Source organism: Aspergillus oryzae, chromosome 7 (genome assembly GCF_000184455.2).
Source record: "Aspergillus oryzae RIB40 DNA, chromosome 7".
Lineage (NCBI taxonomy): Eukaryota > Fungi > Ascomycota > Eurotiomycetes > Eurotiales > Aspergillaceae > Aspergillus > Aspergillus oryzae.
In genome coordinates, this window is record NC_036441.1 from 1,001,555 (window position 1) to 1,016,191 (window position 14,637).

The following is a 14,637-nucleotide window of genomic DNA, read 5'->3' on the forward strand; positions in this document are numbered from 1 at the left end:
AACGCGGTTCGGGCGTCGGTCCACGGCGGAAGAGTGATAGTGGAAGTTTATTTCACCATCAAGACATGCTCTCAGCCGTGCGCGATTTTATGCGCGTAGTAATGTCTGATACCACCGGATCCATGTAATGGGTGCCGTGGTCAAGTACGATGTCAATCATATTATGCAACCCTGAGCCAGCTGGCTAGCAGTCAGCGGTCCGAGCGTTAGGAAGCGGATGCGAGTCAGGGTTGTGCTTGTGGTTCACCAGTGGCTGCCCTCCTTGGGCCGGATCCTAGGGTAGCGAGCTGTACGAGTAAATGGCCAACACACGCATGCGCTTGGCGCCATCTCTGTACTCTCGGTGCCGAAGGATTATCCAGATGGCCAACAGTGAAGCATTGTCCCTTGGTTAGGTAATGAACTATTGGGCAGGCATGATCTACGTAACGAGAACGCTCTTCAGTAATCGCGAGAAATCATGGCCTATAAAGACTTCCCCAATACTGGAAACTGTCGTCGCAACAAGGTATTATCGCAGCTTCCAAGTCTGGCCAACCCATTAGTCCTGAAAATGTCTCCTGCGGCTCACCAGATCGATGACTGCTACACTATCGCCGGTAAGTTTTGTCTATTTTATGGGAAGGCATGGTGATTGATGAACACCTAGATTTCGAGATTGGCAAGCGGCTGTTTACAACTCATATGGCCGTGCAGTTAGTCGTGGCCTCACCTGAAGGTAGAGAAATTGGCTCCCTGGTGAGTTTTGCCTACCGCTACATAGTGACCTTTTAGGTCACGGATGGCTAACGATCCTCTAGTCCCAGTTAGACGCCCTGATCACTGGGTATGACTTTGAAGAAGCTATTGCCACCTTGGTAAAAGCTGGCTTGGATGTTCCCCGAACGAATTTGGTTTGTGATGAGACCTATGAGGACGTCCTCTATAAAATCATAGGACGTACCAGACTAGGTGACTCGAAAGAATCCTTTCCCACATTGTTGGGGCAACTCCCGTTGTTGGATCTATCAACTGATGGGGTAGACCTCACGGTCACTGCCACCACTCAACGGGTAGCGAATGGGCTTAACCTTAGTCCCCCAGGTTCAGAGGCCGACAATTGGAAGTATACATGTCGTTTGTGGGAGGATGCACAGGGAACGGGAGAAGAGCCAAAGGTAACGGAAGCATGCATTAGCAACTTTCCAACTAGGTTTCGGATCACGATTCAGTATTGTGGTGTGGAAGCCTCTGGTGAAGGAAGAAACAAGAAAACAGCGCGCCATCTCGCGGCTAGACGTGTTTGTGAAAGGCTCAACCTACGGCTATCCTTGTGAGTTGCAAAAGATATGTATCTATAGCTCGATTGTTTGAGACAATTGGAGCGGTAGTGAGTTGGCATAGCTAATCTAAGGCTCAATTATTTTATTAAAAGCACTGGGCATACTAGTTACTGGCGTCAAATATACGAGAGCTTGGTAGAAATACACTCTTTTGAAAATCCACAAGTCCAGATCACAAATAGCTGTAGCCTGGCTAGACTCGTAGGAGGTTTTAGGTGGTTGGAATTCCACATTAGCATGGCAAGATATGTTGATATATCATGTTCCATCATCAAGCCGATACAATGGCATAAGTCAATGGATCTGATTACACTTGATCTTGAGAAATACCAATCACCAGACTTTGAAACTGTAGTACAAGGTAGGAGATTAAGAAGAACCCATGTGTAATTTCATTCATTGTACCCAAAGTCTAGTAATTGATTAAAGATGTGGCTGCTTGCTGTGGTAGGGAGTGTTTCGATTTGGAGCGAGCATTGCGCAGTAGGTGAACGATTACAGCCGCCAGTTGGGCAAGTACACTGCGTTTGCTTGGTCTTCCACAGCAACTGTCGCTAGGCTGTCCACAACTACACTATATTTGATTGACATGCGCTGTACCCTCGCCTGGTGAATCCTGCCAGAGATTCTGTGCTTGTGTAGGAGCCGGCTGTTTGGGATGATCTGTCACCACATCGTGAGATATAAAATGCTCAAGAAGTGGCAGGATTCCCAGTCTTTCGGCCAGAGCTTCCGACTGCTGTAAGCTAGCCAAAGAATCGATGTATATCGCACCGAAAACACTCTGGACAATGTCAGAGAATACTTTGAGACCCCGAAAGACACTTAGTCGTGCCCAGGGATATATTCCGTTTTCCCATAGATCCCTCTTGATGACGTGGAGCTGACTGGTGAGATCTTCCACCAGACTGGATACCTTGTCTGAGAGAGAGTCGCTCTGTGAGCGTAGAAAATGATAAAGCGCTACTCGGCCACGGGTCTGAATGACGCTTGGGACGCCCATACTATCGACCTCAATAATATCGTGTTGCTTCTCCCAATGGAACGTGAGACACAGGAATGCAAGGAACATATTGTTGGTCACAGCGGATTTCAGAGATTGCAGCCTTTTGGAGCTGGTAAAGCTCTTCTGCCTATGTAAGTACCTGACAACTACCAATTCGATGATGCCGGCCCCAAGAAAGGATAGACGTCGATAAGATGCTGTCCCGTAGAGTCCGACACAGGATGGGTGTGTCATTGATTCTATCGCCAGACTTTTATCAGAAAATGTGTATCCAAGCAGGGCTTCCAGATCTATTATGGTTGAGGCACCCAGTGACTTGGATGGCCGAGACTTAGAATAAGTGCCATCGTAGAGAGATATTGTAGTCCAGGACTTGATCTTGGGGATCATTGCTGCTGCACATATGAAAGCCTGATCCAGTCCGTTGTCTAGGAAGGCAGCGCCGGCCAACGCCTTGACCATATCAGCAACAGTAGCAGCGCCAACATATCTCCGCCTGGTGGGACCACTTTTTGACAGTGTTGTTGATACGAAAGACGGCCGCCACCGTTTCCCGTTGAACCGTGTAGTTATAAGATAGGATCCAAACCCAGAATGACACAACGCGGCTGCAAGCCCCGTATCTGACACGATGGAATCCTTCACGCTAGTTAAAAGGCCCTCGTGCCACAGAGTGTGATGCAGAAATAGCTGTCTCGTTATGAGAAACTTTACTATCGCGTCCCCGATAAACGCCATAGAGCGAAACTCGTGGCGATGCATATCATCGGTTGGGCTGAGAGCAATGCATAGCAAGTCCATTCGTTCGAAACGAGCTGCTTGGGGGTTTGAAAAGATCTGTTTCCTCAATTTTTCTGCGATCAGATATACTCCAATTCGGTGAATTATGCTCGGAGCTAACAGGGCAGCTTCGGCATAGATAGATGGAAGCCGATCGACCAAATAATCATCAGCTGCCAACTCGCTCAATCCCTGCCGGACCAAACTTGTGGAGTGCTGGTTCTCTGTCGGTGTGACCGTCACTATCTTTGGATCGTAGAGAAAGTTGCGACGTCGGGTCAATGGATGTATCTTGCCTCTAATTCGTAGGTTAACCCCGTCTCTATGAGGGTCCTGGCACTCGTGTCCATCTATGACTTCGATACGCAGTGGGCGAGAGGTCTTTGTGACATGGCGCAAGAGGCCGAGCGAACCGGGCACAGTTGGGCGCTGCTGCAAGCAGGCAGCCAGGCTTGTCCTTCCGGAATGAGCCTCTAAGAATTTAGACATCGCAGCGGGATCCCTTTCTGGGACAATGATGTTAACATAGTCCATGTTTAATTGGGTGCCGTGGCATTGATGTATGGACTGTAGAATTAAATGCGTCACCTGTTGACATATCGAAATGTCCGTGGAAACTGGTCTGGCCGAGCTCACAACTGCCTTATACTCCGTCCCAGAACCTAGGAACAATGGAATACGAGTTTCGATTCTCAATGGGACTGGGAGAATCATGAAAAGTTCAATGTCTTCTCGCTGTGGTCTAGCAATGCGAAGCTCATGGCTAAAGAGCTCCCCTCCGCGAGACCAGAGCAAAGACACATCATGCCAAGGATCTAGCTGCTCAGATATGATATAGTGCGATTTTGGTGAGAGATCCTTTCCAATGATGTCTGACAGTCGCAAGGGTAGAAAGTGATCATTGATAAGCCTGGCGTGAAACAAGGCCTTGTATGCTTGCAGGGCTGCATCTTCCTTTGCCCACTTTTTCTTCGCCCATTTCCTGAGACTCTTGAACGTCTGGAGAGATGGGTCAAGATTGCTGGGCAGCCTGACGATTGCCTGTACCTGGCCGCACTCGTCCGTCTCGTAGCTAAATGCAGGACTATTGCTCACAAATGGCTGAGCCGGTAATTCCCCGCAGAACCTATACAGGTGGCTAATGGCATTTCCCATAGTCATTTGAGCTCTGTTTGGTCAGTTTAGGAGTTCACAGTTTTGAGGGACATGTACACACCCTGTGGAAGAACTGAAAGCTAATGAGTCTCTGAGCCGTTCATCATGGTTCAAGCTGTCTGGGAGCACTGTCCTTCCCTCATCTTGAAGTTTTCTAACCAGCTCACTCTCCCGAAACTGGAGTAGGCTCACATTTTTTAGATCCTCTTCATCCTGAAGGAAAATGAAGAATTTGGACTGTTCTCTCCGTGCGCGCCCCCGACGCTGAATGAATGATTTTAAATTTAAGATACAGTTGAAGTTCAGGACTGTGTTGCATGCCGGTATATCCATTCCTTCCTCCAGTGCGTCGGTAGTAATAATAAGGTCTAGGACCCCGTCCCGGAACTTTTGAAGTGTTTCCATTTGGCTTCGGATATCATGAACATCTCCGAGCCTGGTTTTGCTTTGGTGAATCCGGGACATACCCACAAATGTCCCACAACGAAATCGTCGGCGTGTTTCTGGGTGATTTTCTATCAGCCATTTCAATGCAAGTACAGTTGCTCGCAATGAGACAAATATCAGAGCCCGGAATCCTTTCCTATGTTCCTCGATAAGAGTATCAAGTAAGCGTTGACTCATGGGTGAGATATTATCAGAGTGAACTAGCTCGTCATAATCTTCTATATTACCTAGCTTGCAAAGCATCTCCATAGCATATTCTCGTTCAGGGCTCGGAGTGTGTGTTTTCTCAGCATTCATTCGCATGTGTTCTTTGAATTGAGTAATTGAAGTCTGAATGTACTTCGTGGCGGCCCAAGGTCCTAGCTCCCTCCCTATTATTTCCGCTTGGTTGCTAAAGCGAGTAAGTTGTCTTTTTGCATTTCTCGAATATGAACCTCGTTCATAGGATGATTGTAAAAGTCCACGTATTCTTTCGAGTATCAATGACGGACTTGGACTCGTCATTGAGCCACGCAACGGCACTAGGGGCACAATTAATGGTTGGTTTGTAAAGCGTAACAGCTGCGCATAAAACTGGCGTGGCGTCTTGCACGGGCTGTGTAGTCTTCTCTCAATTTCCCTTTCGTTTACCTGTCAGGTCCTAATCTCGAATCTGTTCCCAATGCCAGATGTATACATACTCTAAGGTGGAAATATTAGACAAAATTGGAGACGCTGTGAGGCCCAGGATGTATGGTGTTTGTTTGTCATGGCTCTGTGGTTCAGTGTGATAGTATTCTCGCATTATCTTACTGGCGGGATGGTCATCAGTGCAGTGGTGAGCTGGTTAGTCTGTCAGCTAACATCACATAGGGAGTGCCATCCATCTCTCCTCAGAACTTGCCTTCATCGAAGATAATCAAGGACAACCGGTCCATAGTTACAAACCTATGGACCAGGGCATCATAAAGAACCTGGTAGGTCGAGATTGCAACCTTCACGCTGGCCAGGGCAATGTTCCACGTTTCCACAGTACCCCAATGATCGACGTTATCGTTACTGGTAAATGATCTACACCACATAGGAGGAACATGGGCAGTGATGGTACGAACATGCTGGTTGCACAAAGCGACCGTTGGACACAGAAACCAGATAAGCTGCGGGAGGTTAATCATACTGTCTATATAGTAGGTAAGGACATCTTGCCTTGTCTGGGTCCCCTCGGTCTATCTCTGCGAGGATCCGGTGTATGGCACTTGTTTAAGTCTTGAGTACTTCAGCCCCAACCGAAAAATGGATACGTCCCTTACATCTGTGTTTTCCCCGTTCCCGTGGGCATCTTAAAGGGGTGTTATTTAACATTGCATCCAGCTTTGGACGTAGAGAATAGAGGGGAAATGGCTCCACTTACCACTACAATCAAATTTCCTTCCAAACTCTTATTCACCATTTCCACTTGATAGTCCCTGATTTGAAAGTGCGTATCAACTGCGTCGCCTGGGACAGAGCCTTGGGTGTTATGCATGGTGGATGCCATGTGGGAATGTGTGGCAGACTGTTTCGGTGCTCTCGAGATACGATTTTAACGACGCTCACTGGAGCACTGTGCTATATATTTGTATATGATAGGAAGAATATCCTAGGGAGCTATATATGTCGAGAGCTACATTATACAAAATGTCCAACATTGCAGATTGGAGACGACGATGCATTTTCTGCCCAACATCTAATTTACTAGAGCTGACTGATAGTGGCCGCCTCGTTTTGAACACGTATCTAGCATGGCGCCCTCCTGCAATGCTCAGCCTTGCATCGGTTCAGCGAAAACCAACAAATCACTGTCGGACCTAACCCTCCCCTTTCTTTTGTCATCCAATGATAAGTGCTTTTGCTATATTGTACGGGCGGAAGAACGGAAAGAAGAAGGAAGGAGAGGGGGAGATAGAAGAGCATTTCGACCTTTAACCACAAGGTCTAGAGTGGGTGGACTTTCACCAGCTGTTCTTCAATGACGACAATACGGACCCTAAGCACTGGCAATAGGCCTCTTTCGTTATGATATCATAGGATCAAACAGAGCCTACTCCATAGTCTCGAGGACATTGACCTGCAGCTGCCGTTATTCGACCTTTTGTAACCGACTTACTAATTGTATGCCATTCCGTTCAAGCGTGGTTTGTACAGGACATCACCAAAGCAACTGGCCAAATATGCAACGTCTTCTATTGTAAGTCTAATTAACGCTAGATACGTTGAGAAGGCTGACTGTTAATAGGATAGCCCCGAGGTTTCAGTATCTGGAGAAAGATAAACAGAACTTTCTAAATCCTAGAATAATGTACTTGCTTTTATTGTACCTCGTGCAACTCTTGGAACTACTGTCTTACGAGAGCCTAAGTGTGTACCTCACTTCTGGGAGGCCTCGGCAAGTCAAATATCAAGGGAAAGGGATTCTATGTATGAAATAGCAATGAGGCTGCATTGAATGATCTAGGCTCTCTACTTTCCCGTGCCGGTACCGGCCGTGTCTTCGTGCTTCCTTTTGTAATGTTTCCGTAAGTTGTCCTTCCGCGTGAAGCATGTGAAACAGATCTCACAGTAGAACGAACCCTCTATCTTCCATTGATTCTTGGCCCACAGTTTGTGCATTACCGTTACGTGCCGATGAATAGCTTTTGTTGTTGCAGCTTGGACGGTACATCCAGGGCGGGGACATAGAACAGGTTTGTGGGTCCTCATATGGTTTCTGATATCGTCAGAAAAGGCACTAAAGATGCAGATGGCAGAAGGAACTTACATGAGGTGCGCCTTCTGCTTGAAGCCACGCCTAGATTGGGATTTCGGACGATCGCAACGATAGACCCTTTCTGATGTGGCACTGGAACGATCGTAGGGAAGGCTTCTAGTTTCTTCCGAGCCCAGATCACAATTTGGCAGCGAAAGGAAAGACGCCTCTACCTCACCAGCTCTCGTTGACCCAGCGGCTCCCAAAGAGCCCCCCATGTCAGGCAAGCACTCAGTACTCTAAGGAGACTGATGTGCGTCTTCCGGGGACGTAATGCCTTGATGGGAGTTCTCTATTTGGATTAGATTCGGGTCGGGATAAAGGTATGGGAATTGCGCTAGCGTTGTACTGATCATAGTTGATTGCACCTCAAGATCTGGAAACGCAAAGGGGTCTCCAGCTGCCACGGGGTCGTCTGATATTTCGGTGGTGGGTATAGTCAAGTCCGGGTACCAAGTCAGGTACTCGTTATAGCCAGGGAGAAGTGACTCCATGGCTAAAATCATGTGCGGAGGGGAACAAACAGGACAAGATTACTTCATGGTTAAAACGCCCGGAAGCGAAACTGACTGCTACCTCTGTGCCTTGGTGTACGGTAGGGAACAGGAGTAGAAATACTCACCAGATCGCTGGCGCCAATTCTGTGTCAGTGTTGGGCGACAATGGTTCCGGGGCTATTAGGGCTAACATTAAAATCATAGTGGACGATAACCCCTCGCCACGTCACCACCACCTACCTCCCAACTTTCAACTGACCCAGCACACGATACCATAATACGACAGAGTAACATCCCACTAAAAGGTGCATGCAGCAGACACATCACATATCCGTCAACCGAGCAGATGGCCCACCACCTACAGGACATAGCCAACGCATAATTACCAAGAGTGACCGAATTTCACCTCTGCTGCACGTTACCTATGAACAAGAAGATAAGCGTAAATTTGTTAGAGAGGTAATCAAAAAGTCTCCGACCCTTATGTTTGGGGTCCCGTTTCTACTTATCCCGGCAGCTATTGTCACAAATCGGAAAGATAACCTCCCCGCGAGGCTGTTTGGTGAAAATGATTAAGTTTTGTCAACATGACGCGGAAAAATACATACTTTGCTGTGAGACCTACTCGTGACCATGGTAGACTTTTCTATCGAAAAGTCCGAGCCCTAGTTTGTCTCTGGTATTATGATTTTAGATACGTAAATGTTACCACTCCAACTGGTGCTGTGCCTCGGCTTTAACTCTTTGGGTCTTACTTTACCAGGGGTGATTTTATACGTCATTCTACAGGTGAGATCTCTTGAAGACTCGGGGTACATTTCAAGGGTATATTCAATATTGCTAGCCAATGACCGTTCCAAACAGATGCTCAAAGCCCAAAAATTCGCCTAAATGCCGGGTACCGTTAGATGGCATGAAGTGCCATAAGCCAGGATGACCAAGGTCAGAATCTCATGGTGACGGCTGGGTCGGTGTGACGGTGGTAATAAGGAGGCTTGTAAGGGTGATGTTCATTGGGGCTTGACAATGATTCGGACAATGTTATACTGCCCTTTTGAGATGCATGACATTGAACCAGGCATATTACAGTCCATGGAATGTAGGGTCGTTAGCGTCAAAAAGTCGTAATTAGCCGATACTTGACCAGGGAATAATTTGATGCCCCTGTCGCTCAACCGTAAACGGTCGCGATTGTGGCATCCAACACATTGCAAAGTGTAATGAGCAAGAAGGTGACCGCTATTTTCAAGGTGATTACAGTCAATGACCGACCCTCAATTCAGAAGAGGAAGGATGGTCTGGAGGTCTTTCGGTTGTTGCAATATGTAGCTATTGTCTCTCATCTCGAGCTGGAGCGGGGGGCAGAACTCTTGAGGTTCGTAAAGCATCATCTTTATAACCTTCCCAGCTGCCTCGCCCAATGCCCGCAGATAGCGTCCCTGAGAATGGTCGAGGATGGAAACGATGTCGCGAAAGACGGACTCGGGTACCTTGGAGAGCCTAGTAGCTCGTTAGTTAGACCTTCGGCTATCCCATATAGTACATACATATTGTCAGTTAATTCCAGTCCTGGATGGTGGAAATGTTGCGGATAAGGGATTAATGCGAGTATGCCATTACCGAACCGCTCCTGTAGGATGTGAAATCTCCGTGCGAGTAGTCGAAGGTTGCGAACATGATTGTATCCCTTTTTATATTCTGGAGATCCCGGTTCGAGACCAGGGAGCACTTGCTTCATCATCGCTGTCGTCAGCTCTGACTCTGCAATTTTAAGGGGATTACCAGCTCGTTTGATGGCCGATGCGTTATAAGCTGGGGTTGCAACAAACCCTGATAATGATGGAATCTCACATCCACCACAGGTTTTGAATAAGTATGAGATGTGGTATCTTCGAAATAAATTCAAGCCCGTGATTGTCTGGTCGATGCGGCAGATATTAGTATATGTGTCTGCCTTCGAGGAATGCGTAGAGATCTGCAGATGAAGCTGGTCGGTCCTCGATCGCCAGGTTTGCATCGCCTCTTTTAAGACCAGAACTGACAGTGAGCTGCCAGAAGCTAATATTAGCCGTTTCAAAACATCATCGTACTGTTTCAGACCGGCCTCCTGGATGGCTATCTCAATTTCTGCGCTAAAGTACCATTCTCGCGGGGTTCGAATAGATCTCGCTTGACATTTCATGGTTTCTTCCTTCAGGAAGGATACAATTGGATTATGCAGCTGGTGTCGACCTCGCATTGGCTTTGGTTGATTCTCCCCACTCTTCCCGAACGAGATATCCATCGATCGTTTGGGTTTGCTCACCTGTGCCGTGTCTGGTAGTAAATCTGTCGTCTCGGCACGTCTGTCAGGTTCCCCAGAGAGTAATATGGGCAGATGCGTATCCGTATTTATGCTAGCCTGTAGCCGTGTTGGATCCACCCCGTTATCCTCTTGAGTAAAGAACCTATCATAGTCTTTGGTCAGTCCCTGGTTTAATCAGCATCCATAATAACGCCTTACCCTATATACTCCAATATCTGCCACGTACGACGATAACTTCCCCCGCAGTCGAGATGTGCGGCTGCAATAATCGCTGCCATGGTCCTTCCGACTGTAATGTGACGTTCTTCGCCGGGCGGCGAGTTGTATGGAATCATCCTGTCAATAGCCGTGCGTTGGGCGACTGAAACAAGATGAGCGTAAGTACACAGTTTTTCCTTTCCTGCGGCAATATCGCCTTCTCAATGTCAGATTAGTCGAACATCCACGAGCTCGATGTCCTCACCTGGTGGAATGCGCGTCTGGTAAGCATGGAACGAAAGACATAGACGAATCAAATCAATCCCCAAATCCCCCAACCATTCCCTGTCGGCCCTAGGCGCTATAAGAGCGTCAATAAGGTGGATCTGTGGCTCATTCTGGTAACCCAGAATGTGTGCGACTTGGTCAATGCTGGTATTGATGTCCATCTTGCGAGATCAACTGAATAAATGCTAACCTAACAAGACTAAGCGTTTTGATCACAGATATGCTTGGATATCTTCGTGGAAACTGGTCGAGGTAAATATACATCCACTGCACCCCTCGGGTATACCGAGCAGCGTTCCCTTTCCGTTATACATCCATCATGCAATTCGCCAAGTCTCACCGTGATTTTGAACCAATATCGACATCCATCCGAATGCCTCGTTTCGACATTGGTTACAATGGTTATCTTTGGTCCCATTGATGTCATGATACTTACGCGACTTACCGGCTAGCCCCACGGGACCAGATAGCCAACTCATCATCTCCTGCTTTGACTGTTGTTGTTGTTGTTGTATATATGAATCTTTTTTTATTCTTGGTATATCGCGTGGCTGGGTGTTAATTGCCATACAGTACACTAGACACGAGATCTAAGAAAATGGTATAACCGTATAAGTTCTTTGCCGGGCGATCATACATGCATTACGTTAAATTTAGGGGCCACTAAGCAGAGCTTTGTAAATATGCGGTTGCAAATAACTCATGTCGGAGGCCCATTTATGCGGGAGGCCCATGATGCGGGAGGCCCATGATGCGGGAGGCCCATTATGCGGAAGGCCCATTTATGCGGGAGGCTCATTTATGCGGGAGGCTCATTTATGCGGGAGGCTCATTTATGCGGGAGGCCCATTATGCGGGAGGCCCATATACGACAGTTCCATTTATGCGGGAGGCCGACTATGTTGACATGGATACAGCACGCACGGCTTCGTCAGCTTGGTTGGGCTTACCTGCCCCCGACCACGGGAAAAACTCGTTCTTGTTTTTATTTTTATTTTTATCCTTATTCTTATTTCCCTTGTTATTTAATTATGGGACAAAGCTACTAGAAAATGAATTCGATCACATCGATCGCCTCCCATTCAAGTCATCTCAGCTCAGCTCAATTTCTGTCCATTTCTTACATGTCACCAGTCACGAGCGAGAGTGTAATTGATCAGTCTTTGGTTCGTCGAGGTTGCAGTTTATTTCTAGTTGTGATATTCAGTCAAAGGTAGCCGAATGTCCACCACTAAATCCTGACTCCCATGAAAAACGTGCCAAACCCACCCATGGGTTTGAGTGGGCTTGGGCGAGGTCTCGATAGTAGATACAGTTGGCGTGCCGCGTGTGCAAATTTACCTTCAGTTCTCGAATCTCGGCACATTTTTTGGAACTTTTCCCACACCATCTTCAAAAGTATCTACTTTCAACCGCTTATAAATCAACCAATTCTGTATTACTAGCAAAAGTAGAGGGAAATTTACATTCAAAGTAAACAGAACAGGGATTAAAAACATGGATCGAATAAGTATACATAGCGTGTTGATATCGTTAATTTTTAGATTTGTCAATTTTTACTTTTCCTGTATAATATAGACTCCTTATGCTATTATCTTCGATATAGATCTATATCGAAGTGATATAATAAGGATTGGTTGAGTTATAAGCATTTAAAAATAGCTATTTTTATAGATGTTGCGCGAAAAGTTGAAAAAAATGTGCCAAGAACTGAAGGTAAATTTGCACACGCCTAAGTAATAATCAATCACCAAAAGGGCTGTGGAACAGGTGGTGTTGAAAACCGTCGCATTGATCGATATCATTTTCTCGATTTTTCTTTATTTCTTGCTCTTTAATTCATTGTCGAACATGAATTTGAGAAGCACTGACCTATTCTCAGCCGCGAGGACCGCTACGGGTGCAGGAGGCTGTGCGAGGCTGAAAGAGGATGCGGGAGGCGGGGTATTCATGAAGGCTGAGAGGTCATATCGTTGTGCATACCTATATACATATACATACAATATCATTCCTGTTCATTTCATTGATTGTAGACCTCATACAAAGTCGACTGCACTGTGGAAATGGATCGAGTCTCCAATATCGCCGGTCGCTTCCAAAGAAACTTGACAGAATTACATACAGTATGTGAACTAGCTATCAACTTTCGAGAGGATCAATGTGAAGTTCTAATACCAGCTCGGTTATCCTTGAAAAGCGGTACCACGGAGTTAGCTTCCAATACCTCCCCCTACAAGGACCTTCGGACATCCGTCTACTCAGTATCCAGTCTGGAAGGCCAAGTGACGGGATTTCCTGCTCCATACGAGTCGTTAGCCTTGACGAAAACCCAGAATACACGGCTCTCTCTTATACCTGGAGGAAACAGCACTCACCCTTGCGTGGTGGCGCCCTCATGGCGTTTGAAACCATGAGATCGATCTATCAAGGGAATTTATTTGATATGCACATTCCAGAGGTTGAAACAGAGGAGCGCAACCCCAAGACCATCCTGTGCAATGGCCGCAGAATTAATGTATCATTGAATTTATATGACGCCTTGCTATCACTCAGACAGATACAATCAAAGAGTTGGTATTGGATTGACGCATTATGCATAAACCAAAGGTACCTGACATCTCATATTTGTTGTCTAAATTGGCCAGAGAAAGGCAAATGGAGCATGAGACTAAATAGTTTATCAGTGATACGGAGGAAAAGTCTCTTCAGATTCAGAAGATGGGTCGAATATACCAATCTGCCGAGCTTGTTCTTGTCTGGCTCGGTGACTGCTCGTCAAAGTTAGCTCGAGGTCTTCCCAGCTTAGAAACACTCGCGAAGAAGACGCAAAATGAACTACCGCCGCTGCCCAAGTTCAAGGGGCCTGGTGGGGAGTTGCAAGCGGCGGCCACGACTGCGGTAGATCTTTCCTGTCGGCAATGGTTCAAGCGGATCTGGGTACTCCAAGAATACCTTTTAGCAAGAAAAGTCAACTTCCTCTATGGTAACAATGAAGTTAGCTTGGGTGCCTTACTGACCGCTTGTATATGGGTATCTCATGACCCTGGTGCCGCAATGACACCCGAGCTGCCAATGAAGGCTGAATTGAGAGAAGCCCTTGCCCACACTAATGACATCCCCAACTTCTTGTTAGCTCGCCAAGCCATTGGTCAGGGCCGCAGGTTGACCCTCCGCGAATGGCTTCGGGCATGTCGAAGGCGCTATGCTAAAGATCCCAGAGATTTTGTGTTTGGCGGCCTATCTCTGATTTGCCCTGAGTCATTGAAGATAGACTATCAGCGCCTTCAGCTGGGAGATTATCCATGCGTTGAAACTCAGGCGCCGATACTCCCTCCTAGGGCGGGTATACACTCTCAGAAAGACAATCGATTCACTGCGGAACATCCCACTGCCACATTTAAAGGCCCAACATCATCATCACTTATACCTGGGGGTCTATGGGATTTTCTCAGGGCTGACTATGCGGCCAGCGAAGTCGAGGTACTTATCAATGTTGCAGCGTGCCTGCTTTCCCAGAAAGAGCAGCACACCCTCGATCTGCTTTCTATTGCGGCTCGTAGGCCGTGGGATGACTTTGACGCTGACGTACGCAATTGGTTCTGGCCTCGCGCTCATCCTATTCTCCCATCTTGGGTCCCAGCTTTGGGTTCCAGGGGTGTAAGTTCATCGCACATTTGCTCAACTCGTCCACTTTTACTTTACCCTACCCCCCTGTCAACACAGATAACGGCGCATACTAATCTGGATCTCTATAGTCTCTTGAACATAGCAACTTGGCATCTACAGCAGAAGCATCGGATCATGCTGGTACAACCTTTGCAGCTGGTATATTAGGACAGCCGGGCCCATCACCTAAGATCTCTCGCGACGGCAGG

The 14,637-nt window shown here is 47.1% G+C and overlaps 3 protein-coding genes across 3 annotated transcripts; 2 read left to right on the forward strand and 1 right to left on the reverse strand.

The window, feature by feature from the left end:
- Window positions 1-460: 460 nt before the first annotated feature.
- AO090011000391 (double-stranded RNA binding motif domain-containing protein) lies at window positions 461-1,353 on the forward strand (the record flags this gene model as incomplete). Its single annotated transcript, XM_023232926.1, has 4 exons — window positions 461-599; window positions 650-738; window positions 801-1,312; window positions 1,341-1,353. 4 exons carry the CDS (start codon window positions 461-463, stop codon window positions 1,351-1,353), a joined length of 753 nt encoding a protein of 250 aa, XP_023093483.1.
- A 543-nt stretch (window positions 1,354-1,896) lies between these two features.
- Window positions 1,897-5,864, reverse strand: AO090011000392 (uncharacterized protein; the record flags this gene model as incomplete). Its single annotated transcript, XM_023232927.1, has 4 exons — window positions 1,897-4,276; window positions 4,325-5,329; window positions 5,391-5,501; window positions 5,590-5,864. 4 exons carry the CDS (start codon window positions 5,862-5,864, stop codon window positions 1,897-1,899), a joined length of 3,771 nt encoding a protein of 1,256 aa, XP_023093484.1.
- Window positions 5,865-13,480: 7,616 nt separating this feature from the next.
- On the forward strand, window positions 13,481-14,596 carry AO090011000396 (uncharacterized protein; the record flags this gene model as incomplete). The annotated part of the gene is made up of 2 exons (XM_023232928.1): window positions 13,481-14,419; window positions 14,549-14,596. 2 exons carry the CDS (start codon window positions 13,481-13,483, stop codon window positions 14,594-14,596), a joined length of 987 nt encoding a protein of 328 aa, XP_023093485.1.
- Between the last annotated feature and the right edge of the window lie 41 nt (window positions 14,597-14,637).